This window comes from Raphanus sativus, chromosome 9, assembly GCF_000801105.2.
Source record: "Raphanus sativus cultivar WK10039 chromosome 9, ASM80110v3, whole genome shotgun sequence".
In the NCBI taxonomy this organism is placed as follows: domain Eukaryota; kingdom Viridiplantae; phylum Streptophyta; class Magnoliopsida; order Brassicales; family Brassicaceae; genus Raphanus; species Raphanus sativus.
Window position 1 is genome coordinate 26,647,283 of NC_079519.1, and position 26,408 is coordinate 26,673,690.

The window sequence follows — 26,408 nt, forward strand, 5'->3', positions numbered from 1 at the left end:
TCTGTGACTCAACAAAACTTCACCTATGTCTAAGAAAGGCAAAGAAGGAACCTCTACTATCCTCTTAATTACCAATATTGGTTTGTAACACACATATGATATGACATGACATATGAACAATAGAAAATATCCTCCTATATATTTATAATAACTCTTTGGTAAAACTCAAAATCGAATTCAACTCATCTGAAAATGGAGTCTCAAAAGCAAGACAATGAACACATTTTCCGCAGTCTATATCCATCTGTGCCCATTCCCGACAAGCTTACACTGGTATGGATTTGAATTTGTTTTTTTCTCTTACAAAGAAAACTCTTTGAATATGAGTATATGGGCTTATATTTGGTTTGTCTGACTAGCCTAATGAGAATTACTTAATTTATGATGTGGTGTTAAGCCTGAGTTTGTGCTACAAGGAGTAGAAGAATTCACAGAGAAGGTAGCGTTCGTTGAAGCTGTGACTGGTAAAGCCGTCACGTACGGTGATGTAGTGAGGGACACAAAGAGGCTAGCCAAAGCGTTGACCTCAGTTGGACTAAGAAAAGGTCAAGTAATGGTTGTGGTTCTACCAAACGTGGCCGAGTATGGGATTATTGCCCTTGGCATTATGTCCGCTGGTGGAGTTTTCTCCGGCGCTAATCCGACGGCTCTTGTCTCGGAGATCAAGAAGCAAGTTGAAGCTTCTGGTGCTAGAGGAATCATCACTGATTCTACTAACTTCGAAAAGGTAAAACGTTTATGTTTCTTTTGTATGATTGATTGTGTAACACACAAATTATTTGTGACATATATGATTCGGTTCGGTTTGGTTACTTTAAGATTTCGTACGTAAACTGTTATCACTGGTATAGCCTTAACATGTTGGATTGGTTTTTGGTTTTGATTTGGTTAGATTTAATTCGTGTTTCATTTAGTTTTCGGTATAAATTCACTTTGATCTTGAATGGAAAACTAACAAAAATACGAATAAATTGTAATTATAATAATATGCAATATAGTTTAATTAATTCAGTTTGGTTGGACTATATTAGGGTTGTATCTTTTTGGAGTGGAACGTTTTTTTATAGAATTTCGTACGGTTAAAATCTAGTTATCCGCGTATAACATGTACCGATTTTGAACAGGTTAAGAATTTGGGTCTACCGGTAATATTGTTAGGTGAAGAGAAGATCGAAGGAGCAGTGAACTGGAAAGATATTCTAGAAGCAGGAGATAAATGTGGAGATAACAACAGAGTAGAGATTCTTCAGACAGATCTATGTGCACTTCCTTTCTCTTCAGGCACGACAGGGTTACAAAAAGGAGTAATGCTCACGCATCGCAACCTCATAGCAAATCTTTGCTCTACTCTCTTCAGCGTCCGGTCTGAAATGATCGGTGAGATCGTGACTCTTGGTTTGATTCCTTTCTTTCATATTTACGGTATCGTTGGAATTTGTTGTGCTACAATGAAGAATAAAGGCAAAGTTGTTGCTATGAGTCGGTATGATCTAAGGCTTTTCTTGAATGCTTTGATTGCTCACGAGGTCTCCTTTGCGCCTATTGTTCCACCTATTATATTGAATCTTGTCAAGAATCCGATCGTCGATGAGTTTGATCTTTCTAAGCTTAAACTCCGTTCTGTTATGACTGCTGCTGCTCCGTTAGCCCCCGAGCTTCTCACTGCCTTTGAAGCCAAGTTTCCTAATGTTCAAGTCCAAGAGGCAAGTTCAAAAAAAAACCTAAAACCTTTTTGTTTTTGTTGTTCTTTTTTATTATTATTAATAACTAGGAGGAGTTCGAACTAGGGGGACAACGGAACCAACTCTTTGTGTTTGGTCCTTTTTTTGTGTTATTGTTGTTCTCAATCTAGGTTTCGTTGTGTGAATAGGCTTATGGATTAACGGAGCATAGCTGCATTACTTTAACTCACGGTGATCCTGATAAAGGACAAGGAATTGCAAAACGAAACTCTGTCGGTTTTATACTTCCGAATCTCGAGGTGAAGTTCATAGATCCTGACACTGGCCGGTCGCTTCCGAAGAACACTTCTGGTGAGCTCTGTGTGAGGAGCCAATGTGTGATGCAAGGTTACTTCGAGAACAAGGAAGAGACGGAGAAGACTATCGATGAAGAAGGCTGGCTTCACACTGGAGATATAGGTTACATTGATGATGATGGAGATATCTTCATCGTTGATCGCATCAAAGAACTTATCAAGTACAAGGGCTTTCAGGTAACTTGATTCAGAATTAATCTTAGCGGTTTTCTTTACCGGTTATTTCTGGTTTGAAAATTTCATCCTTATACCGAACTCGGTTTTTAGCTCCAGATTGGATTTTCATATTTTTGTGTTGAGTTTTATATTGGATCAAAAATTTAATTAATCTATTCTATTATTTATGAAGTGATTTTGCTTATTTGTCATGTCTTCCATGATTTTAGCTAATTTTGCTTATTTGTCATATTTTTATTAAGTTAAAACTAATTATCATTGATGTATTATTTGTTTTGAGCTGAGTCACTAAATCATTAATTTAAAATAATAGTCTTGAAGAATATTCTATATAAATAAAAACGAATTTTATTTTATTAATATTAAATTTATATGTTATATTAGCTTTTTTTATTTGTCATATTTTTATTAAGTTTTAGACTTTTAGATAGGTTACTAATTTATTATTAGTTTCTAACTATTCACTAATTTATTTTAATGATATAAAGTTTATATGTTATATGCTATATTAAATAACTGATTACAAAATAATATTTTAGAATTATCAAAAAAAGATAATTCTTCTATATATATTCTTTTTGTGCTTATCTGAAAACAATATCTATCTATACTATTATTTATGAAGTGATTTTGCTTATTTGTCATGTTCTCCATGATTTTAGTTAATTTTGCTTATTTGTCATATTTTTATTAAGTTTAAGCTAATTATCATTGATGTATTATTTGTTTTGAGCTGAGTCACTAAATCATTAATTTAAAATAATAGTCTTGATGAATATTCTATATAAATAAAAACAAATTTTATTTTATTAATATTAAATTTATATGTTATATTAGCTTTTTTATTTGTCATATTTTTATTAAGTTTTAGACTTTTAGATAGGTTACTAATTTATTATTAGTTTCTAACTATTCACTAATTTATTTTAATGATATAAATTTTATATGTTATATGCTATATTAAATAACTGATTACAAAATAATATTTTAGAATTATCAAAAAGGATAATTCTTCTATATATATTATTTTTTGTGCTTATCTGAAAACAATATTTTTATTATAAAAGTTAAAAAAAAAATTAAGATACAAAACAATTTATTATTAAATATTAGTCAACCAAAAAATATAAATATATTTTCTAAACTATATCTAAGATATGAGTGCTTTAAAAAAACTTAACACAATAATAAGTATATATTTTGATTAAAAGTATTTAACATATATAAATATTTTGATGTTTGATTTAACTATTTAAAAACATAAATAATAATTTATTATGCTGGTTTTAGATTAATAAGACATAAACTAATAATTATTTATAAGAAATTTATGCCCGCATGTGCGGGCAAAACACCTAGTGTCGCATTATATGTCTACTAAACTTTTACCCATATACTTGTGTTTGCAACAATTAAAACCTTATTTGGTTCAGTTTGCTTTGGTTTGGTTTGGTTATGGATCAGTCTTGTCTAAGTAAATCAATTACATGTCTAAAAACAGAGTTATTTATTTGCGGGCAGGTGGCTCCGGCGGAGCTTGAAGCTATTCTACTCACTCACCCATCTGTTGAAGACGTAGCCGTCGTGCCGTGAGTATATACATTGCCGTCTAATTATTAATATTTTCAAGAATGGTTAATTAAAATAAATAGTTTGGAATAAAATAATGATTCAAAGGTTACCGGACGAGGAAGCGGGAGAGATTCCGGTGGCTTGTGTTGTGATGAATCCAAAAGCGAAAGAGAAAGAAGAAGACATCCTTAGCTTTGTTGCGGCAAATGTGGCTCACTACAAGAAGATCAGAGCCGTATATTTTGTGGATTCAATTCCCAAGTCTCTCTCTGGTAAAATCATGAGGAGGCTTCTCAGAGACAACATCCTCAGCATCAAGAAAACGTTGTTCTAATTGGTTGATTAATGGTTTGGTTATCCATTAGTCGCTTAATTTTATCTTTCTTTTATTAAGAACTAGGACCGGCCCGCCCTACGGGCGGGATGTAAGAAATGTTGATTGTATGTGAGGATTTTCGAAACGGAAATAAACATATGATCTAATATACCAGAGCACTCCAAGAATGTTTGTGTTGTTGCAGGACACGCAAGTAAAAGATCAGCAGTTCTTTGGAGAGTTGACAAAAAAAAAATAGTTCTTTGGAACTTATTGTGCACAGGAGCAGGAAATGTAACACCAGTTTTTGTCTATCTTTGATTCTATTATGTATTTACCTATATTGTAGATGGTTATTTGTTTATGTTTTATTTTGTTTTATATTTTTAAAATTTTATGTTTTGATTATTTATTTAGTTTTCATTAACTGTTAACTGTTAGCGGTTAGAAATTATTCTACATGAAAAACATATAATATATCATTTTCTCATAAAACTCAAACGTCAACGTAAACTTGATATTTAGAATGTTTTGGCGTAAGTAAAATAATACAATCGATGGTAAAAAGACTATATTGTCAAATATTCCAAGTCCGTAAGAAGGTATTTTGTATTCAAGATGTTCTTTAGTATTTTTATTATTTTGATATGTTTTTGTTTTTATTTATGGTTAAATATTATGAGATACTGTACTATTTTAATTATTATTTCTCTTTCTGTTGTGATTTTAAATTCTAGAAAATATATCTAAAACTATTGTTGTTATTATTCTTAGATCATAAATTTATGTAATCATTTAAAACTATTATTTATATATAGTTGTGATGGTTATACAATTTTAAAATGTTTATTGGATTATATATAGTAAGCAGAGTATAGTTCTTATTGCTCGTGTGGTCTTTAGACTCGAACTATATTTGAATTTCTTGGTATTTTTATTATTATTATAAATTTTATTATTTTAAAAATTAATGAAAAAGTGAATAGTTAAATCTTTATAATTAGACAATTATTTTATATATGGCAAACGTAATGGCTATGCATTGCAAAGCTATGGGTAATCCTATAAATTGTCGATCATTGCCAAAGAAAAATAGTGGATCTGCAATCCATATTAAGTCCATGGCCTCAAGAGCAATTGAAAGATATTATTTTAGTTAAGGTGAGTTCTTACGTAGACCTATTGTTTCAGAAGCATCATGAACTATTTTTCCTTTGAACTGTCTTTAACACCTCATTACTTCTCTAACCACGTAGCAAGTAAGACGCTTTTAGTTAAGAGTTTATAGAGCAACATTTCTACATTTGGTTACTCTATAAAGGTGGGGATTGATATATTACACACACATATCTGACTATATACATTTAGTATATTACACACACATATCTCCTCATTGTTTTATTATATGTTATTTTATTTTAATATATTACACACACATATCTGACTATATACTACATATTAAAAATTAGCAAAAGTATTACGCACAATACAATAACACGTTTATCTATCTCACCAACCGGTTTGGTTCATGAATACACATCTGAACAGCGATGTGTTTGGTTGGCTTTTAGTCAAAGTTGCTCACTTTGCCTATAAAGAAGCAAATCTCCCACCTTTTCATGGCTTCTTCTTGTTTCCTTCGTCAGATTCTTTTCTCTTCTTTTCATGACTTCCATATCGATCAGATCATCTATGACCTATAGACCTTTCTTCCCGCAGAATCTGACTTGCTTGCTCCTTCAGAACTAATGGCCCAGAAGTGGATCCAGGTACAATAACGTCCCATCCCTCAGAACCAAGTGTATGTTTTACCATTCTCTTCCCCTGCATGAAAAAAATAATAATGATCAGGAAGATTTACATAGAAAAGAGTTGACATAAGTGAGAGAAGGAAGTAACCTTCTGTTTCAAGTAGGTCTCTCTCTCGCCACGGTAGTAGTTCATTTCCAATGGCTAAACATTCTTCCTGCTTCCAACCCGATAGACCTACTTGATGAACACCCAAGACCAAAGCATCTAGAGGATAATTCCAGGAGGAAACATTTTATGATTTCACATCTTTCGCCAGTTGAAAAGCTCCTCCCATAGTTTCAAGAGCGTTGAGGAATCTACTCAAAACCATTGTCAAGAGAAGTGAAGCGGAGAAATAAAGCTCAAAAATAAATAAAAAATCTTAGGCAGACCTGCTTAGTAGAACAAAAAAAGCAGTCCTCGAGGCCAATCTCACAAAGGCGCCACTATTCAAAGGTAGCAAACTATATAAATTAAACAAACATCTACATTGATAATGCTGGAATTGAGTTTTTTTTTTAAAGCTCACCTTCTGGCGCATTGCAATGGCAGTATCAGGAGCATCATTTCTTAAGCCACTATTGAGTTCCTTAACAATTGTTTCTCTTAGAGAAGCCAGAGAATGCATAGTTTTAATCAACTCCAAAACATTGGTTGATTCTCCTGTTGCGTCAAGGCGCTGGTAAATATAAAATTTATGCAGTCAAGACTCACGAAAGAGACTGCAATATAACAAACTTTACAATGATGTGATCTATGGACCCATACAGTGAGAGAGCTTACCTCTTTACATTCAAAAAACAGACTGAGAGAAGAAAGACCTCTCTCATCCATAGATATTTTCATAGAATCAAGTTGTTCAGTGAGGCTGCAACAAAAGACACAATGGCGCTATTACCTTCTATTGATAAAAAAAAATAGAGTTGGCTTCAGAAAGTTCCGATGCTACCTTCCAGCATTCAAGAAATCCTTAAGCTCATTATGGAATATTTTGAACTGCTACACAAAGTCTCCACTGTATTTTCCTGGATTTTCAGTGATTCCATTTCTTCTGTTGCAATTAGATCTTCTGGACCCGCATTCCAGTGAAGCTTGTTTTCTATGGTATGCTTGATCTCTTGCTGTAACAAAGATGTGTTAACATGAATACTAATATAGTAACAGGTGAAAGGAGTATTAGTACCTTTCGATTGCATCATCCTAGCCTAAATTCTCTATTATCAGATGCGGAGAAGCTTTCCGTTGGAGATTTAACCGGCACTGCCTCTACAGAAGCCGAAGCAGGCTTCGAAATTCTCTTTGGTGGTTGCAGAATCAGGATCAGAATCGAGAAGCGGGTTTTGACGTACCATTGTCGGAGGAAGGATATGTTTGAATACGTCAGGATGATTTCAAGAGAACAGCGTTCTAAGGAAGAAGATGCAGTAAATTGAGATAGTGTATAATGGAATCAATGAGCACTTTAAGAAGATGATTGTGTAACAGGTGAAAATCAGGCTCTGAGGAAGAAGATGAATCGAAACCCTAGAGTTGGAGCTTCATCGTAACGGCGGAGAAGAGCAGTGCTTCAACAGAAAATGAAACGCTGAGTTTCATGAATGGGACACGTGTCGACGTCTGGATACTCGAATTAGTGACATGGATGCTGATGTGTCAGCAGGAGAGATCCAACCTTACTTTATATAAATAGATGTCTTATTATCAACTTCTTCAACGTTTCTGATGTTTAACGGAGTAGACAAAACTAATAACACACCAAGAAGATTATACTAAGTTTGTTAGATTATCTCCAATGTATCAAGCTCTACCTCTACCACCGAACTGGGTAAAATATAATACGGGTTCGTAGAAACCAAACAAAATTTAAACAAAGATGAAAGATAAATCGAAATTTTATTGTATTCACAAATGTTCTTTAGAACCATGCGACTGATTAACGGTTTAGAAGTGAATAAAGATCAATAAAATCCATTCTTATAAACTACCTACAATAATTTCATGTGCTGTTTAATTATTATTTTTACAGAGCAAGACTCCACCAAATCGAAATCAGTAACAACACACACAAAACCGTGTTCTTGACCAACTTATATTCAGCACTCAATTTACAAAATACAGCCCATTTAGTAGTTTTTTTTTGGGAAAATTTCATAAAAATACCCGAATTAAATTTTGTTAAGCTTTTTAATACCCAAACTTTTTCACTATCCAGTTTAATACCCCAACTAATTATTTTGTTCATTTTAATACCCAAACTTTTATCATTGTACCCACTTTAATACCCAAACTTTATTTATTAAAAAAAAATACTAATAAGTTTCAAACAAAACTTAATAAAATTTCAAAAATCTAAGAAAAAATATATTAAAAATCTAGTTTTATTTTATGATTTAGAAAAGAAGGTAGATAAAACATGGAAAATTTATTTTTTTTTAAAAATAAATGAATTTTAATGATAAAAATAAATTTAGTTTTTTATTTCAGAAAACAAACTAAATACAATATTTAAAACTTAGAAATTTTATTACAAAATTTAATATTTTACACTATTTCGTTATTTTTGTTTCTCAAACACCAAAATTTTTTAGAATTTTCTGAGTTTATTTTGTAAATTTTAGAGATTTTTAAAAATTTTATTTGAAACTTATTAGTATTTTTATTAAAATAAATAAAATTCGGATATTAAAGTGGGTACAGTTTTAAAAGTTTGGATATTAAAATAAGCAAAATAATTAGTTGGGATATTAAATTGGGTAGTGAAAAAGTTTGGATATTAAAAAGCTTAATAAAATTTAGTTCGGGTATTTTTGTGGAATTTTCCCTTTTTTTCTTCTTTTGAAAAGGTATTTAAACGCATGCAAAAGAGAAGAAAACCAATTATGGCCGAACCACATGCAAAGTTGGCTAAACAAAATAAAGAATGTTACGGCTCACATGGAACCTCTCCGTTACCAATAAAAGATTATAGTAAACAAATACAGCTAGCTAATCCAGCATTATCAGTTTTATTTTTATAATCATCATTTCACGTTTAGTACGTGGTAAGCATACACATATAAATACATAAAATAAATAAGCCATTAACAAAATACAGCTAGCACATCCAGCATTATCAGTTTGATTTTTTTAATCATCGTTTCACGTTTAGTACGTGGTAAGAATACACATATAAATACATAAATAAATAAGCCATTAACAAAATTGAACAAGAAAGTTAGAAGCCTTTTTCATCAATATAAAAGTTGACTTATAACATCGTGAAGAATCAAAACATCTTACGAAATTTTCTAAAATGATAAGAAGATTCACCACACAAGTCATCAAATCATCACCAACGGTGAAGAAAGCAGTACTGATTGGGATCAACTACCCTGGAACCGAGGGAGAGTTACGTGGCTGCGTCAACGACGTCAAGCGAATGCACAGATGCCTCGTTGACCGGTTCGGATTCTCAGAGGAAAACATCACCGAGCTGATTGATACCGACAAGTCCAAGATCCAACCCACTGGTAAGAACATACGACAGGCATTGTCGGAGCTAGTTGGATCAAGTAACTCCGGCGATGTTCTCTTCGTACACTACAGTGGACACGGCGTGAGGCTGCCTCCGGAGACTGGTGAAGACGATGATACTGGTTTCGATGAGTGTATTGTTCCCTGTGATATGAACAACATCACTGGTACGTAGTTTTATAATGTTGTTTTATCTTTGTGAGAAATACAAACCAACTAAAATGATTTTTTTTTTCAGATGATGAAATCAGGGAGATTGTTGATAAAGTGCCTGAAGACTGCTCCATTACAATAGTCTCGGACTCTTGTCATAGTGGTGGTCTCATTGACGCAACCAAGGAGCAGATCGGAGAGAGCACCACCAAGAAGGCGGGGAAAGCAGTAAAGATTATGGAGATCGAACATGAAGATAGGAGGAACAGAGTCCATGTGGTGAACAGATCTCTGTCTCTGGAGAGTATGATCAATATGCTAAAGCAAGAAACAGGGAAGGATGATATAGAAGTGGGGAGTATCAGGAGGTCTCTTCTCCATGCGTTTGGAGAAGATGCATCTCCAAAAGTGCAGGAAACTGAAGGCCTCACGGCGACGACGAAGAAACAAGTGGTGAGAAAGAAAGACAAGGGTATTTTGCTTAGTGGATGTCAGACTGATCAGACTTCGGGAGATGTACGAACCAAGGGACAAGCCTACGGAGCATTCAGCGATGCAATACAGATAATACTTGATGAGACGAAAGGTAAGAAGATAACAAACAAAGAACTGGTTTTAGGCGTGAGAGAGCTTCTCGAGTATGAATGTTATCCTCAACAACCGGGGCTGTATTGCAGCGATAGTAACGCTGATGCTCCATTCATATGCTGAAAAATAAATTTTCAAGATTTAGTTTCTTGATTTTAAGTATTTTGGAGTTTTTTCTTTTTTTTGTTGAAGTAAGTCTGTTGTGTGTTTCCATGTAAAATAAATAAACACATTTTTAGTATAATTCAATTTTAACAGAAACTCTTCACACACACAAGTTCTATGAAAATTCTTTTATTACAGAACAAGACTCCACCACATCCAAACCAATAGCAAGAACACAAACCGAATCAAACCATAGCTATATACACATACAACACAAGGATCACCTTTTAATAGCAAAAAGAAAAAAAAAAGGCATTCTTCAGCTTACTCTTTTACTTTTAGAATCTTTTAACCTTTTCACCCTTCACCAACGGATTAGCTTTGCTAATCGCATCTCTTCCTTGTCCTCTGAAATCGAACTCGCATTCGTGATTCTCCGGATATCTATGGTCTCCACAGAATGTGCTCCCACACTTGCACTTAAACCCCATCAAGCCCACTTTCTTGTTACAGCTCAAGCACCTCGTCTTGGCACTAGTCTGTGGAGCCGTTTCACTGCTCGTTGATGCAAGAGCTGATTCGAGGGAGGTTTTGGGTTTACGGTTTAGAGATTTCTCCAAGGAGGCTTTAGCTTGGACTTGGGTGGTTTTGAGGTCGCGATAGCATTTGGAGCAGAGGTTCATGGTAGCAGCTGTTCCGAAAAATCCGCAGCCATTCACGCAGAGCTTTGGCTCCGATGGGGAGATGTTTGTTCCGTCGTCTTGCCCTGAAGCCATTTTTAATTTACACTGAAACAACAACATAAAAGAGAATTATTGATTTGAAGAACAGATGATAAAAGCTTAGACTTTGAACTAGGGTTAGGGTTCCTCTGACAAAAAAAAAATATATTGAGATTTAAGCAGAATAAAATGAAAATAAGATTTTTTTTCTGGTGGTATCTCGTCTTTGAGTCGAAACATGGGCAAGATTGTAATAGAAGAAGAGAAATTTAAAGGAGAAAGAAAAGAATTGGAAGAGACCTTTCCCGATCGAAATCTCAGCCGCCAGGAAAAAGGAAGCTTCGATAATCTTCTATGTTCTGTTTCCGTGCGAGTCGAAATTAACTTTATTTGGTAAAGAAGAAGTGGATGTGTCAAAGTTATATATCACTGATCATTTCCGACAAGTGGTTCTTTATTTTTATCGGTCAAACCGAAACTTTTCTGTTTCTCGAGAGAGACACGAACCAGTTCGGTTTCTCGGGAGAGACGGAACAAGATTCGGTACGGTAAATAACTTCGATTTTTAATTTTATCTAATCAAAATTGGAAAATTTGAAGCATAATTTCGGTTTGAATTAAGAACCGGTTTATTCGAACCGGATTTCCTTTATGAGGTAAATTGGAGTAAACATTTCGTAAATCAATGGACAAATGAAAAATATCATTTTACTTTGGGTGATCAATCTAACCTGCAGTTTGTTTTTCTTCAACGTTCTCTAGGTTTTTAGCAAAATTCAGGTTAAGCTTAGTAGCAATCGCCGGTAATGTTTAACGTGAATTTTGCTAATGTAGTTTTTGGATTAATGTAGTTTTGGAAGACGGGAAGAATCATTTTGATCAGTTGAGAACTCAATAAAAATGAAAAGAGTACACACAATCCACTATGATATTTATCGAATATATTCACACAATAATATAAGAAAATACAGAAAATATGCGAAGGAACTAAAATTTTAAGAAACAATTTTTGGATTCCGCATCCGAATATATAATTTTTATGGCCATGGCTCAGTAAACAGTAGCTTCCCAAATTGTGGTTCCATCACAAGAACAAAGCTTTCTGCAACTCTCTCCTACTTCTCCGCTTCTAGCAACAACAGCGGCAGTAATGCCGTGTACCGACTTATCCTCTGTTTCATACACCACAATGGCTCGTCCAATCAGATCCGTTACCTTCATATTCTCTTTCTTTACCGTATATAACGCTTCTCCATTTTGGTCTGCCTCCAACGTTCCTAGGTCGCCTGGTAGCTATATAACAAACATGGCAAATTTTATATCACCATTTTTATTTTATTTTGTGACCCCGGTTTGGATTGGTTCGGTTCAAACCTGTGTGGCGGCTTGATCATCTTGTAAAGGATTGTATATGTTCCCGGTAGAAGCTGCTCCTTTTGTGAGATCTCCATACTCATTGATACACCAACTATGTTTTCCTGGAGACAACCCGCCAAAACTGGCTTCAATTCTTACATTTTCCATAGAAATTTGAACGAAACGAACCACCCCGAAGACGTTTGGTCCTTTGAATTCTGATACTGCAGCAGCTGGAACTAAGAAATATGCAATCCAACCAAGATCAATGTTATATGGTAAACCAAGTTATCGAAAATAAGAAGGTTTAGAACCACAAACCTTGAGGAACACACGCCATGGGAGCGCTAGCACGAAGTCGAGGTGAAGATCGGGAAGAAGATGGAAATGGAAATGTCTGAGATTTGGTAGAAGAGGAAGAAGAGAGTGAAAACTCGGTCGGAATCGCAGACCCAGCTAGCGGAATTGTTGCCACTGATCTCAGAAATGACATCATCCCCTTGTGTTCTGAGCTCGAACTTTATATTTTTATTACATTATGACAGTACATTTTGGGTAACCACTAACAAATCAAAGTTAGTACAGAAGTTGATAGTACGAAAAGACATTACATTTTTGTAACCACTATAAATGAGTAGTATAATGGTCGTAACTGGTGTTAAGTTTAGACTGATAGTACAGATAGTACATCTTTCTACGAAACCAATCGTCAAATTTTGTACTGAATTAAACGTCGCTTTCGAAAAACCAATGGTTGAATGTAGTACAAAATTTGATAGTACATACATATTAAGAACATTACCGAAAAGAAACTATTAAAATGAGCAGTACAAATAATGGTACAAAGAGAAAGTGGATGTATGTCATGAGTTATGGCGTAGTACAGATCTAGGTGGTACGTATAGTATACAAAAACAGATGGTACAGAAAACAATAGACCAATCTAACACTATACTAAAAGGAAGATATGGAGAGATTCTAGCATGTCCACGTCACTTAATAAATTCCTCCAATCACAACATTTCATTAAAACATGTCATACGGGCTTGAAAATCTACCTATAAGTCCAGGCTTCATGTGTATTTGTGTTTTTGAGTGGGCTTCGCTATCGTTACGCCAAACGAGAGAAACCTCTACCTCTTCATCTTCTCCGCTTGAAACCATAGCCATAGAGTTCTATCGATCCACCTTTGCACAATCAAGACTCCACTACATCTCGATCAATAAATTTGTTTTTTTATGGTTTCGTTTCAGCTTTATCTTTTCCTCCTTCTTTATATACTCAATTCTTCTTCAGTTTTTCATTGCACCTCCCCTTTCTACTGCTCTTACATAAAGCTGATAGAATATGCCTCCTATATTCCTGCATAGATAGACTTTGTCAAATAACAACTCCTGTATTATAGGAAGTGTAGATACGAGATTGTAACAGACGAGGCTTTATATACCTCTGTATATCATGTCAATAAACCATCTGAGTTATTCAAACTATTATGGTATCAGAGCAGGATTCTATTTGATCCTCTGCTTCTTTTTCTTTTCTGTTTGAATTTCTCTATCGTTATCTTTCTTACTTCTCTTCTTCGATCAAATCATAATGGCTACAATCGAGAGGGGGTTTGGAGTGACGAATATCAAGACGCACATTCCATTGGTGCTTGATCTTGATGTTTTTAACTATGATGCGTGGAGAGAACTTTTTCACATGCACTGCCTCACGTGTGATCTACTAGGGCACGTTGATGGCACATCCCTTCCCACAGACGATGATGATCTGCAGTGGAAGAAGCGTGACGGCCTTGTCAAACTCTGGATCTATGGAACTCTTGCGCCGCCTCTGTTCAAATCAACGTTCAAAGCCGGTGGTTCTGCTAGGGACGTCTGGCTTCGTATCGAGAATCAGTTCCGCAATAACAAAGAGTCTCGTGCAATTCAATTGGACAATGATCTCCGTACGAAGGAGATAGGCGATCAATCAATCCGCGAGTACGCTCAAGGTTTGAAGTCCATTGCTGATCTTCTCGAGAATGTTGATGCAGCTGTACCTGACAAGACTCTTGTTATGTATCTTCTCAACGGGTTGAATGAGAAGTATGATCACATCATTAACGTGATCAAACATCAGAAACCGTTTCCCTCATTTGAAGAAGCTCGCAACATGCTTGAGCTGGAGGAGACTCGTCTAAAGAAACCACACAGGGCCACTGCCTCTCACGCTGATCATGCCTCCTCCTCAACAGCACTCGTAAGTGCTGCTCCAGCCCAGCGTCATGATAATCAGCATCGTCACCAACATCGCGGTGGCAGAGGAAATCGACGTGGTAGCAGGGGAAGAGGTCGATACAACAACTACAACAATCGTCAATCCCATGTGCCATGGAACATGCCCCCTCAGTTCTGGAATGCTTACAACGGTTGGCAGCAACAGAACCAATGGATGCAACCTCAGCGACAGCAGGCACCTCCACGAGCGGCATCTCAAGCCCCCACTGAGGCACATCTGATGGACAATGCTTATCAGCCCACCAGAGACTTTGCTGAGATGTTCAACACCATGACATTAGCGGAACCAACCAGCAACTGGTACATGGACTCGGGAGCTACGTCGCACTTAACGTCAAGCCCAGGTAACCTTCAGTCTGTTGATAAGTTGAACACCAGAAACACTGTCATCGTGGGTAACGGCTCTTCTATCCCTATTTTCTCGAGTGGAAAATCTTTTATTCCTTCTACCACTCGTCCTCTTCATCTGAATAATGTTCTTGTTGCACCAAATATCATCAAAAATCTTATTTCAGTTCGAAAGTTTACTAAAGATAATTGGTGTTCTGTGGAGTTTGATCCGTTTGGTTTTTCTGTGAAGGATCTCATGTCTCGGAAAACTCTTCTCCGCAGTGAAAGTTCAGGGGATCTTTATTCTGTTCCTCAGCATCTTCCTGGATCACAAGAACATTCAGCTTTTGTTGCAGCAACTCCTTCTTTATGGCATAAGCGTTTGGCACACGCAAATAATGAGCTTTTAAAGTCTCTCCTTTCTTCAAACTCTTTTTCGTGTAATAAAGACAGCATACCATTTTGTAATGCTTGTCAATTGGGTAAACACCTAAAGCTTCCTTTTTCTTTATCTTCGAATAAAAGTACTAAACCATTTGATATTGTTCATTCTGATCTTTGGACATCACCAATCGCAAGCTTAAGTGGTATTAGGTACTATGTTCTCTTTCTTGATGATTTTACACACTATCTTTGGGTTTATCCATTGCGACAAAAGAGTGATGTCTTCTCCAAATACCTTCATTTCTCTAATTTCATTAAAACACAATTTGGGGTAACCATTAAAGCTTTACAATGCGATAATGGAGGGGAATATAACAACTCTCAGTTCACTAAACACTTGGCCGATAAGGGCACTGTTTTCAGGTTCTCATGTCCTCACACCTCTCAACAAAATGGGAAATCAGAGAGGATGATTAGGACAATCAATAATGCCATCCGCTCGCTTCTCTTTCAAGCTCAAATGTCGCCAACATATTGGGTTGAAGCGCTTCATGTTGCTGCTCATATCATCAATATCTTGCCTTCCTCTTCTATAAATCATACAACACCTCACTTTCTTCTTTTTGGTCGCAGGCCTACTTATGATCACCTTCGGGTATTTGGCTGTCTCTGTTTTCCAAATGTTAATCACTCTCATCTTCACAAACTTTCAGCTAGGTCCACACCATGCTTATTCTTGGGCTATCCGATCAATCATCGTGGCTATAGGTGTCTTGATCTTAAAACCAATCGCATCATAATGTCTAGACATGTCGTCTTTGATGAGACTACCTTTCCAGGTGCTCAGAAACATGCGACAGATCTCTCATCCTATACTTTTCTAGACTGTGAACCTTCTCCTCTTTTTCAAGCTATCTTACAAAACCAACCTGTTCAAACACTTACACCAAACACAGCTTCTCTGCCTACGATTACAGCTAGCTCTCCTCCTCCTCCTCCGGTCATTCCTAATCCTCCACGGATGACAACAAGAGGTCAGCTAGGTATAGTCAAACCGAAAAAGATCTTTTCTCTTCTTACTTCATCGAGCTCTAGAATTCCAACCAATCCTCTTAAAGCTTTAGCTGATCCCAATTGGAATCCCTCGATGACAGAGGAATATGATGCTCAAATTATTAATAAGACATGGAGGCTGGTGCCTCGGCCTATTGGTGCTAATGTGATTAACTCTTTGTGGTTGCATAAGTTGAAACATGATGCAGATGGAAACCCGACGAGACACAAGTCACGATTGGTGGCTAACGGAAAGAGACAAGAAGAAGGCATTGACTATGACGAGACCTTCAGTCCTGTAGTCAAACCTGCAACAATCCGATCAGTGTTACATCTTGCAGTAAATCATGGCTGGGAAATGAAGCAACTAGATGTGAAAAATGCTTTCTTACACGGTTCTATTTCGGAGGACATATACATGCATCAACCGCCGGGTTTTGTAGACAAGAAGCATCCACATTATGTATGCAAACTGGAGAAGGCTCTGTACGGCCTCAAACAGGCGCCTCGTGCTTGGAACGCACGGTTCAGTAGCTTCTTGACACGCCTTGGCTTCGTCACAACGAAATCTGATGCGTCACTGTTTGTTTACAAAGACAAAAATGACCTGGCGTTTCTGTTACTATATGTTGATGATATCGTGTTAACAGGCTCAAGCTCTTCTTTGTTGCAGCATATCACTGCCAAAATGAAGCAAGAATTTCCGATGACAGACATGGGACGCTTATCTTACTTTCTGGGCATCAAAGTTGATTATAACAAGTCAGGCATCTTCCTTTCACAAAAGCAATATGCTTTGGAAATAATAGAGAGAGCGGGTATGATGAACTGCAAGCCAATATCAACACCATCGGATGTCAACTCCAAGCTTTCAGCGGAAGTTGGAGACAGAATCGACAACCCAAAGCAGTACCGGAGTCTTGCAGGGGCGTTGCAGTATTTAACCATTACACGACCTGATATAGCTTATGCCGTTCAACAGGTCTGTCTCTTCATGCATGATCCTCGAACTCCTCACCTAGCGGCTCTCAAACGCATCATCCGCTACATACAAGGAACTCAAGATCATGGACTTCAAATGTCAAAGTCCAAGGAACACAGTCTCATTGCATACTCTGATGCTGATTGGGCTGGCTGTCCCGATACACGCCGGTCAACCTCAGGCTACTGTGTCTACCTAGGAGACAACCTCATCTCATGGTCTTCCAAGCGCCAACAAACTGTCTCCCGATCGAGCGCTGAAGCCGAATACAGAGGAGTAGCAAACACTGTTGCAGAGACTTGCTGGATACGGAACTTACTTCTGGAACTTCATCATCCCATATCACGAGCAACTCTGGTCTTCTGCGACAACATCAGCTCTGTTTACATGTCTGCAAACCCAGTCAAACATCAGCGTACAAAACATGTCGAGCTAGACCTCCACTTTGTTCGTGAGAAGGTGGCACTTGGACAAGTAAAGGTGCTTCATGTTCCCACAACTTCACAGTATGCAGACATCTTCACAAAGGGCTTACCTTCCTCGCTGTTCAAAGAATTTCGTACCAGTCTAACCGTCCGACAACCCGACGATTACACTGAGGGAGGGTGATAGAATATGCCTCCTATATTCCTGCATAGATAGACTTTGTCAAATAACAACTCCTGTATTATAGGAAGTGTAGATACGAGATTGGTACAGAAGAGGCTTTATATACCTCTGTATATCATGTCAATAAACCATCTGAGTTATTCAAACTATTAAAAGCCATATGTGTAAATCTAATTGTTTCAACCATTAAGAGGAAGAGGAGGCCGGGTGTGTACAGTCTCCAGTGATTGGGAGAAGAGGAGTTTCCGATCAGCCGGAACGGGAGTTTTCGAGACAACGTTAGGGTTTTTCTCCGGGACTTCACGGAGGTCAAAGAATACAACATCCGCGGATCACCTGTTTGGTGTACGCTTCTAAATCACGAGGCAAAGAACTCAGTGATTCCTCTTCACCATCGAAGAAGACACTGCTTTATCCTCGGAACCTTACTGTCATCACTGCAGATGCACAGGTTCGTCCCCTTTGATTTCAATTAGGTTTGTCCACAGCTGTTGGAGTACTTTAGATATGTCAGATCGAGACTTTGGCTTTTCAATGATTGTGGTGACCGAGCTGTACAGTTGCTATATGTGAAATCAGTTCATCCTTACAGTACGATACTCACAAACAAGTTATAATCATCAACACTCATTTGCTCTCTCCTCATGATTCAGCACTGTCTATGGTCAGGTATTGCAGCATGTACAATGTTTAATCTTAAATCTTTGTTGTATCAATCCATTCACTATCACTGCTGTTGATTTACATCTTTCTGAACAAGACTTTTTGACCGGTTTACAAGATTAACCAAGAGAGCGATCAAAACATTGCCAAGTTTGATGCTTTTGATCTGTTTGTATAATAAAAGTTGTTTCTTTCTTTCACATGATGACTTATTTACTTAAAGTTATATATTTGTTTGTGTAGCTAACGAGGGATCCTTAATGGTGTTATAGTGTACTGGAAGCTCAGTTGATTATATTTGTTGCTTTGAAGATGTTGCATGATGCCTTCATGAAACCATTAAGATTAAAAAAGTATCTTATTAAGGCCTTGACGTGATAGATTCAGTTTCTGTTTATATATAAACAATTAACTTGAACTGCTTTTCCTGTGTTGTATGAAATTGCAGCTCTAGATGCTGCCAGTAAAGGGAACCGATTGATCCACTCTTACCTCAGGTACTTCCATAATAATCTCCATGTTAGTCTTATATGAACAGAGCAGTCTTTTTCCAAATACATTTGCTTCATACGGTTCCTTAGCCTTGATGTCTACATCTCACAGTATCTTTTCCTTAGCCTTGATATCATTGTTATAATAAACCATGGCTTTGTTCTCTGCACCTTACATCAGTAAATTCTCTCACGCTCTTCATACTCTCTACGTTAGATAAGGCGTTCAACTTTATAGATCTGGAATAGTTTGCTTTGGGATTGGTTTGATATCTGTGATTGATTGGCTTTTGTTTTTTTTTTCCCTGTATCAGATATCAAAGATCATAACTTTATAGGTCAGATTATTTTAACTTTGCAATTAGACTGATGTTGGTTGAAATGAACTATAGTGGAGATTCTGATTTGATTTTTTGTTTTCGTGTTTCGATTAGATTACATTTTACCATAGATTAACAAAACCCGATTTGGTGCTGTAGATGAGCAGTAGGGGTTTCTTCAACAAGACTTATTGGTACTGTTGGACGCAGCAGCGGGTGTTATCTCAGTTTCTAATCTTTTTATCATATGCAAAAATGTAAACCTTTTTTTAAACTTCTAATTACTTCTCTGTCTCTTTGGCACAGTGAATGCAACTGTCTCTCCTCCATAAAATCTAAAGGTTAATGTGTACTTCACTTCCATTGCATATAACTGAGATTCACTTTCCTCTTGATTGCAGAGAGTTCGGAGTCTATTGGCTTATACACATATATCTTTTCGGCGTCAGTGTCGTTCTCGGTAACACTCCGCCCTTTCGTCTTCGGATACGAACCGGAACTCAAAAAGTTAAACCAATCGCTCAATTTTTGATTCTGATTGCAGGAGACGTCGTTTTTTGTTTGTTTGAATGCTCTCTTTGTGATTGAATATATGTTGAGTCTAACCTAAGGATTGCCAGATGAGATTGGGGCAGGCTCAGCAAGCAATTTCTTTCTTGAGTTATCTGAAGTTTCATCAAGGTTTGTGAGGGGCATTTTGTGAGTCAGTGAGAACTGCTTCTTATATGCAGCAACTTCTGATGCTGTATTGTTTAATGTTTGTCTTGATTTTGGCAGTAGTGTTTTGTCCTTTGAGCGTAATGGATGGTTGGGTGTCAGAGATAAATAGGTTCACTCCAAACTTGGAGTTCTTAGGTATGTTGGTGATAAGGATTGCCGTATGGATTTGCGTAAGGAATGTATGATCATGTCAACAAGAGCTCTAATGTGAGAGTGAAAGTTTTGGTCTTTCTCTAGAACTTGGGTTTTTATCAGCTGTGTGTAATTATATTTTTCCAGGAATCTTTGTTACCATTTTATTTATTTGTTGTTGACAACGTATGATATAGCATTGGTGGATCAAGACTTACTTTCTCAGACACCTTGGTAGTATGTTGTAATTCATCGAGTTGTGAACTGAATGAGAAATCATAGGTTAGTAGATACTGTAGGAATTCAAGATTACCTTCCACTCATTTCACACATATTGATTATATTTTGGTATTTCATTTTTTTTATGTCACCTATGCAGAATGGAGTGGGTTTACTTTCCAGACGAAAACTCTACACTTCTGTTTTGACTTCTTATGATACATTTCTTCATGATTTACTTTCCCAACCAGACAAACCATAGGAATGAATGAACAAAAACTGCTCCCCTAGAGGTGTTAAATATATAATGCTGCTCTGATCTTAGAAAGGTGTATGCTTTAGCTTATTATGTTAGAGTTTGACTGAGAGCTTGATTACCAGTATTGTGTGAAACTACTTGCCAGTATAAAATGGAATGGGTTGATTATTTTTATATGTGACACACCGACTATTCTCCAACCAAAGTTTCAAGACTGTTTTTATCATTTACATATTTAGGTATGATATCACAAAATCAGTCCATTAAAAACTTGACACTGTCCTTTTCAATTGGGCTAGGATTTCATTTTTTCCCGTGAGCTACGAAATGACGTATCGTTCTAATAATTACTTCTACAATTTTTGAATCAGTATTTCAAGAAAAAAAATATATTAAATGAATTGTATATGTATAGGTGAGTGTCAATTAAATTGCTAGGAGAACAATTCGAAACAATTTTTTTCAAAAAAATAAGTGAAATGAAACATTTCTATAATCCAACCAATCAAACACATAATTAGAATTTTAATCTATTTTTTTGTTTATTTTGCTCATCACTTTATATATTATTTCCAATAGAGAAATATCAGAAATTTGGATATTAAAAATTTTGAAATTTGTAAAACAGAAAAAAATGAAAATAATTTTATAGTTATCAAACTACTTATATTTTTATAATAGATTATGCCATTCATATATCAAAATAAATATACATACAAAAAATATAATAAAAATAAAAATTAAACAAAAAATCCCGGGCGTAGCCCGGGGCCGATTCTAGTAATAGTAAAACAAGATGATGGTACCAAGATGATCGTTAACAATAGTGGTTTTAGTATAATAATAGAAAATTAAATTAGTACTTTAAAATCATTTAATTTTAACTATAAATTTGTCTATAAATAATATCTCATATTTTATCTCCAAAATATAAAATTACTAACACATTTTAGATTTAACTGACAAGAATTATAGTAAAACTAAATTATAAGCTAAAAATATTCCAAACTCTAGTAAAATATATAATTTATAAACTGATAATAACACTTAAATAGTAAATATATAAATAATTAAAATTAATAAAATATAAATTAAAAAAAAACACAAATTGAAGATCAACAATAACATATCAGCATTTTAAAACCTAAAAGAAAATACAATCATAAAAATATTAACCCATAACATATCAGTTTTTAGTTTTGCACATGAGTTGTACACACCATCTCTCAGTGTCTCAACTCTTCAAATTCAATAGCTGCAGTTACATCTTCTTTTTTCTTTTTTAGTTTTTCTTTACTTTCGTTCTTTCATTGTTGAAACCACCATCTATACTATATATATATATATATATATATATATATTTGTCATCAACATGAACAGACACTGAAATTCTTCTAACAATCAAATTGGAGGTTCTGCATCTATGGAAACAACAAATGACAGTTGTTTCTTGCACCTTGTACGAAATTATTCGCCTTAGGATTTTTCGTTCTTGGAATATGGATACGTGAGTGTGCGAAACTGAATTTGAGGATCTTAATATCTTCTAGATATCTAGAAAAGGCTGGTCAATCATCTGATTCCAAAACCATCTTCATCAATTGAAAACAATCCGTTGCAAAAATTACATGAAATTTTCGTAAATTCCTCATATGTTCTATTCCTCAAATTAAGGCCTCGAGTTCCGAGTGTAGGGTGGAAGACTAGGCATAGTATTCATCGCTTCCATTAACCCATCAAAACCTTCAAGCGTACCAACCTTGTCTTGAAAAAAAACTGATTCTCTTTCCATGATCCGTATGCAAAACACCATTTTCCTAGTATAGAAGGTAAAATCCAATCCATAGGCTCTCGAGATTTATCAATTCTCACAATTGCCTATTAAGCCTCTGTCCAAAGGTCTGCTTATGTCTCTTCCAAATTAAGAGTATTCCTGAGATCAATATCCAAATTGATGAAAACTTTTGCATTTCGTGTGTTTTCAAATATACCACAAAATCTAAGCATATTGATGACTTTTTGTTTGCAGAGATACTCTCCAAAAAAGTGATTCATATTTGTAAGGAGTGAAAAAGCGGAAAAATAACCATCTAAAATATTTAAGTCATATAATTTATAGAAGTGTGATGATAAAGACTAGCATCTTTTGTTTCTGATCTGTAAAATTTTTGATCTTCGAGTTCTTTCACTTTCCAAAAATTTTCTCAATAAGAGCATTTTTAATGTATTTTTATTTTTATTTTAAATATAATTAATTTATATATAGAGATGAGTTTATTTCTACATATCTTTCTATATAAGGAATTAGAAGACGTAAAAAAAATAGAGATGTGCGTTTGGGTAACCATTCGAGTTCAGTTTATATCTATTCGGGTTTTATGTTTTTGGGGTTAATAAAATAATATGGAATGTTATTTATCATCTAGCCAGAGCCCCGGTCAAACCGTAGGACCACTGTACAAACCACCTTTGCCTGTGATTTTCACTCTCTTAGCCACCGATAAAGGGAATAACCATGCATGTAGATCAGTAAAAAAAAGAGAAACAAGGAAAAAAGGGGGAAACGAGACCTCTCACGGTGCCGTCGATGAAATCAACCACAAGAAAGGCAGACGAAGATTGGTCAAAGTTGTATGCAAGAGAGAAGGTAGATAGAAGAGAAATAAAATTATATCTTCAATTGATCTTATAGATATGTGGGGTCGGAACGGTGACGTAACACCTCAAGCTCTTCCCAGTGGCAGAGGCAGGATTTATTTTTACAAGGGTCAATTGAATAAGAATTACAATTTACAAGGGTTAAAGTTAATTCCACATTATTTTATCAAAATTTTAGAAGGAAAATACAATTTTTGTTTCATATGGGTCAAGTGACCACCCTGAATACACAATAGTTCCGCCACTGGCTCTTCCCGGTGGTCTCTCCTCATCCCACATCGGTTTTGAGGTTCCCGGTCAAGCGGCATAGCAGATCTGGTTTATTTAGAGCGAAGGTTTGACTAGGTGGCATGTTTAGATTCAGATCTGGTCCACCGGATTCCTCCTCTTTCGCTTGCATGTCTGCTTTGAGGACGGCAGACTGAGCTCGCGTTTGGGGACGCTGGTGGAGGAAGAGGCGAGGGGTTTTTGGGGTGCTGGCTTAGACATATCTGAACTTGGGAAGCCTTTTAGATCTGAGTTTTCTCTTCTCTTCTCTTCTTTTTCTCGGGTTTCTTCAAGCTAGGATATTGGTCTTTCCGCTAGGTGTGGTTTTATGTTTGCCGTGCTTTTTTTTTGTTTTCGCTCACTGACAGAAGCTGCTCCTCCTTTTGGTTCGTGTTCTTTTGGTGCTCTGGTATGTCGAAGACTAACTTGACGTGGTTTTCTCCTTGGTGGCAGATTCCGGCGGGTTGTTCGGCGCTGGTTATTCTTTGTTTTATCTATCTTTTCATCAGCAGCTCTAAGATATCAAAACCTGATTTTCTTAAACCAGTTTATATTTTTTTGCTTTTTATTGTTTTCATTTTTATTTTATACTTTACAGCTGTCTATTTATATTTTGAAAAATCTATATGAAACTGTGATCATATGTTAGATTCATTTTTATTCTATTATGTAATAGAAAATTGATATGATCGGAAAATACTTTACTTCAAACTCTATTTGAAGTAAGAAATGTAGTGAAGTTTGAAGATTCTATAAAGGTTGACAAAAAAAAGAAGATTCTATAAAGAAATGAAGAGATGCATACACTGCTAAATAATGCATATATTTATTTTGAGGTGGTGGACCATCGTGATACTATCGTACAAAGCGCATAGGTCTGGGTAATTGGGGGTATCAGCAGGGCCGTCCCTTCCTTAAGGTACATGAAGCATAGGCTTTAGGCCACAGTTTACAAAGTGAATTCTAAATGCCACATTTTGAATGTTTCGTTGCTATAACATAGTGTGATGATGTTTGGATCTCTTATATTTTAAAGAAAATCCATTGATTCTGTAGTTTCCAAACTAATTTTGCATTTTTATTATTGTGAGTCTAAACACATTTCTGATCTCTTTTTTTGTAACAACACATTTCTGATTTACATATACGTTTTTGTTTAAAAATCATGACTTTATATAACAAAAAGATTTTTTTGCCTTTAGGCCACCAAAATTACCGGGACGGCACTGGGTATCAGATTGGTTTACATCGGTTATTTTGGATATTGGATTGTTTGTTTAGGATATTTTGTATCTATTTAAGAATCATCAAATTTTTGGTTTGAATAGGTTCTGCAAGTTTTAAATTCGGGTCAGTTCGGATAGTCAAATGAACCTGCCAAGACATGGAAAAAATTCAAGTCCCATTTATTTACGGTTCATTTTTGTTTTTCGGGTAATTCGTATAAAATATTTAATATCTCAAATAAAATATATTGTAATTTATATGATTCTGATAAAAAAATTGGATCATTCAGATTGTTTCAAATAGTTTGTATATAAGTATATGAATACTTGCAGATAATGGAAAATTCAGATAGTTTAGATAGTTAAAATATATATATATTTAGTTATTGCATATGTATATGTATATGTATATAAATTAATATTTACATATTCCATGTATCCCTTAGGTTCTCCTTTAGTTTAGATATATGAAAACATATAAAATTTTGGTATTTGAAAGTTTCGGTCCGATTTTGATTTCTATTTTTTTCGATTCGGTTCTTTCATATGTTGATTAAAATGATCAGGTCTAAGTGTCAAATCACTTCTTATTCACGTAACTGTGGTCAATAAAATAATAATTTTATTAGTGAAAGAAATTTAATGGTTAAAACCTCAAGTAAATTTGTTTAAAGTAAAAACTATTAAATTAATTATTAAGCGCAAACTCCCAAATAATATTCATTTAATATATTAGGTATATATTAGACTCTCTGTCTACGGTACCGGTAAAACAAACCGATATTACCAGTCAATGTATTGTTTAGGAGTTTTATTTCAAACCAAAATTAGTTGAGGGATTCTAGAATTAATATTTTTCAAAAAATCCAATTAAATTTAATAAGTCAAGTTATAAAATTAGCACGAGGTAAATCTGTTTTAAAATCTACACTATGCTTTTTTTTGACTAAAAATCTACACTATGTTCAATATCATTTAGTATTTTTTCTAAATTACATATTTTTGGATCCAAACAAAACCTGGTCTCTTATGATAAAAGATATCTAAATGGGACTTAAATCTATACTTCCAAAATTAAATACAAATGTATTTTTCAAAAGAAAAAAACGATTGTTGAGTGCAAGAAAAAAAACTCAGAAAATGTAAGCTACTGTGAATGCATACTCAAGTACGCCACCACGAAGACCACCAACCAAACTTAGATTACATATATGTAAACATTTTGAATTTTTATACCAAAAAAAAAAACATTTTGAATTAGTTTTTGGTTGTTCAAATTTTCTGAACCATTTTGTATTTTAAAAGAAAATTCTTAAGAATCAAGTTCAAGAAAAACACTCGAAAAAAATTCTTAAACATCATATGGATAATCCACATCTTTATTGACATAAATATGGGTTTCCAGCTAAAACTTCCAATTACTAATACATGAATTCCATTAATTAGGGGGTAAGCCTCTATTGGGGTGAGCGAGTATTCAT

General features: G+C 35.3%; 4 protein-coding genes and 1 long non-coding RNA gene across 5 annotated transcripts; 2 read left to right on the forward strand and 3 right to left on the reverse strand.

Moving 5' to 3' along the window:
- The first annotated feature begins 147 nt into the window (after positions 1–147).
- LOC130499449 (4-coumarate--CoA ligase-like 1) lies at positions 148–4,136 on the forward strand. The gene is made up of 6 exons (XM_056993531.1): positions 148–273; positions 398–727; positions 1,125–1,703; positions 1,871–2,215; positions 3,737–3,804; positions 3,893–4,136. The coding sequence occupies exons 1-6, from the start codon at positions 193–195 to the stop codon at positions 4,119–4,121; spliced, it is 1,632 nt and encodes a 543-aa protein (XP_056849511.1). The 5' UTR covers positions 148–192; the 3' UTR covers positions 4,122–4,136.
- A 1,220-nt stretch (positions 4,137–5,356) lies between these two features.
- LOC108837120 (uncharacterized) lies at positions 5,357–7,429 on the reverse strand. The gene is made up of 7 exons (XR_001947274.2): positions 7,078–7,429; positions 6,844–7,015; positions 6,678–6,762; positions 6,424–6,573; positions 6,287–6,340; positions 6,003–6,211; positions 5,357–5,927 (listed from the first exon to the last, which is right to left on the reverse strand). It is a non-coding gene; the product is annotated as an uncharacterized LOC108837120 (long non-coding RNA).
- Positions 7,430–9,108: 1,679 nt separating this feature from the next.
- LOC130499874 (metacaspase-5-like) lies at positions 9,109–10,392 on the forward strand. The gene is made up of 2 exons (XM_056994337.1): positions 9,109–9,574; positions 9,646–10,392. The coding sequence occupies exons 1-2, from the start codon at positions 9,187–9,189 to the stop codon at positions 10,269–10,271; spliced, it is 1,014 nt and encodes a 337-aa protein (XP_056850317.1). The 5' UTR covers positions 9,109–9,186; the 3' UTR covers positions 10,272–10,392.
- On the reverse strand, positions 10,364–11,424 carry LOC108823716 (zinc finger A20 and AN1 domain-containing stress-associated protein 1). The gene is made up of 2 exons (XM_018596986.2): positions 11,276–11,424; positions 10,364–11,041 (listed from the first exon to the last, which is right to left on the reverse strand). The coding sequence occupies exon 2, from the start codon at positions 11,027–11,029 to the stop codon at positions 10,592–10,594; it is 438 nt and encodes a 145-aa protein (XP_018452488.1). The 5' UTR covers positions 11,030–11,041; positions 11,276–11,424; the 3' UTR covers positions 10,364–10,591.
- A 459-nt stretch (positions 11,425–11,883) lies between these two features.
- LOC130499875 (copper chaperone for superoxide dismutase, chloroplastic/cytosolic-like) lies at positions 11,884–12,938 on the reverse strand. The gene is made up of 3 exons (XM_056994338.1): positions 12,653–12,938; positions 12,350–12,570; positions 11,884–12,268 (listed from the first exon to the last, which is right to left on the reverse strand). Exons 1-3 carry the CDS (start codon positions 12,825–12,827, stop codon positions 12,026–12,028), a joined length of 639 nt encoding a protein of 212 aa, XP_056850318.1. The 5' UTR covers positions 12,828–12,938; the 3' UTR covers positions 11,884–12,025.
- Positions 12,939–26,408: the final 13,470 nt, after the last annotated feature.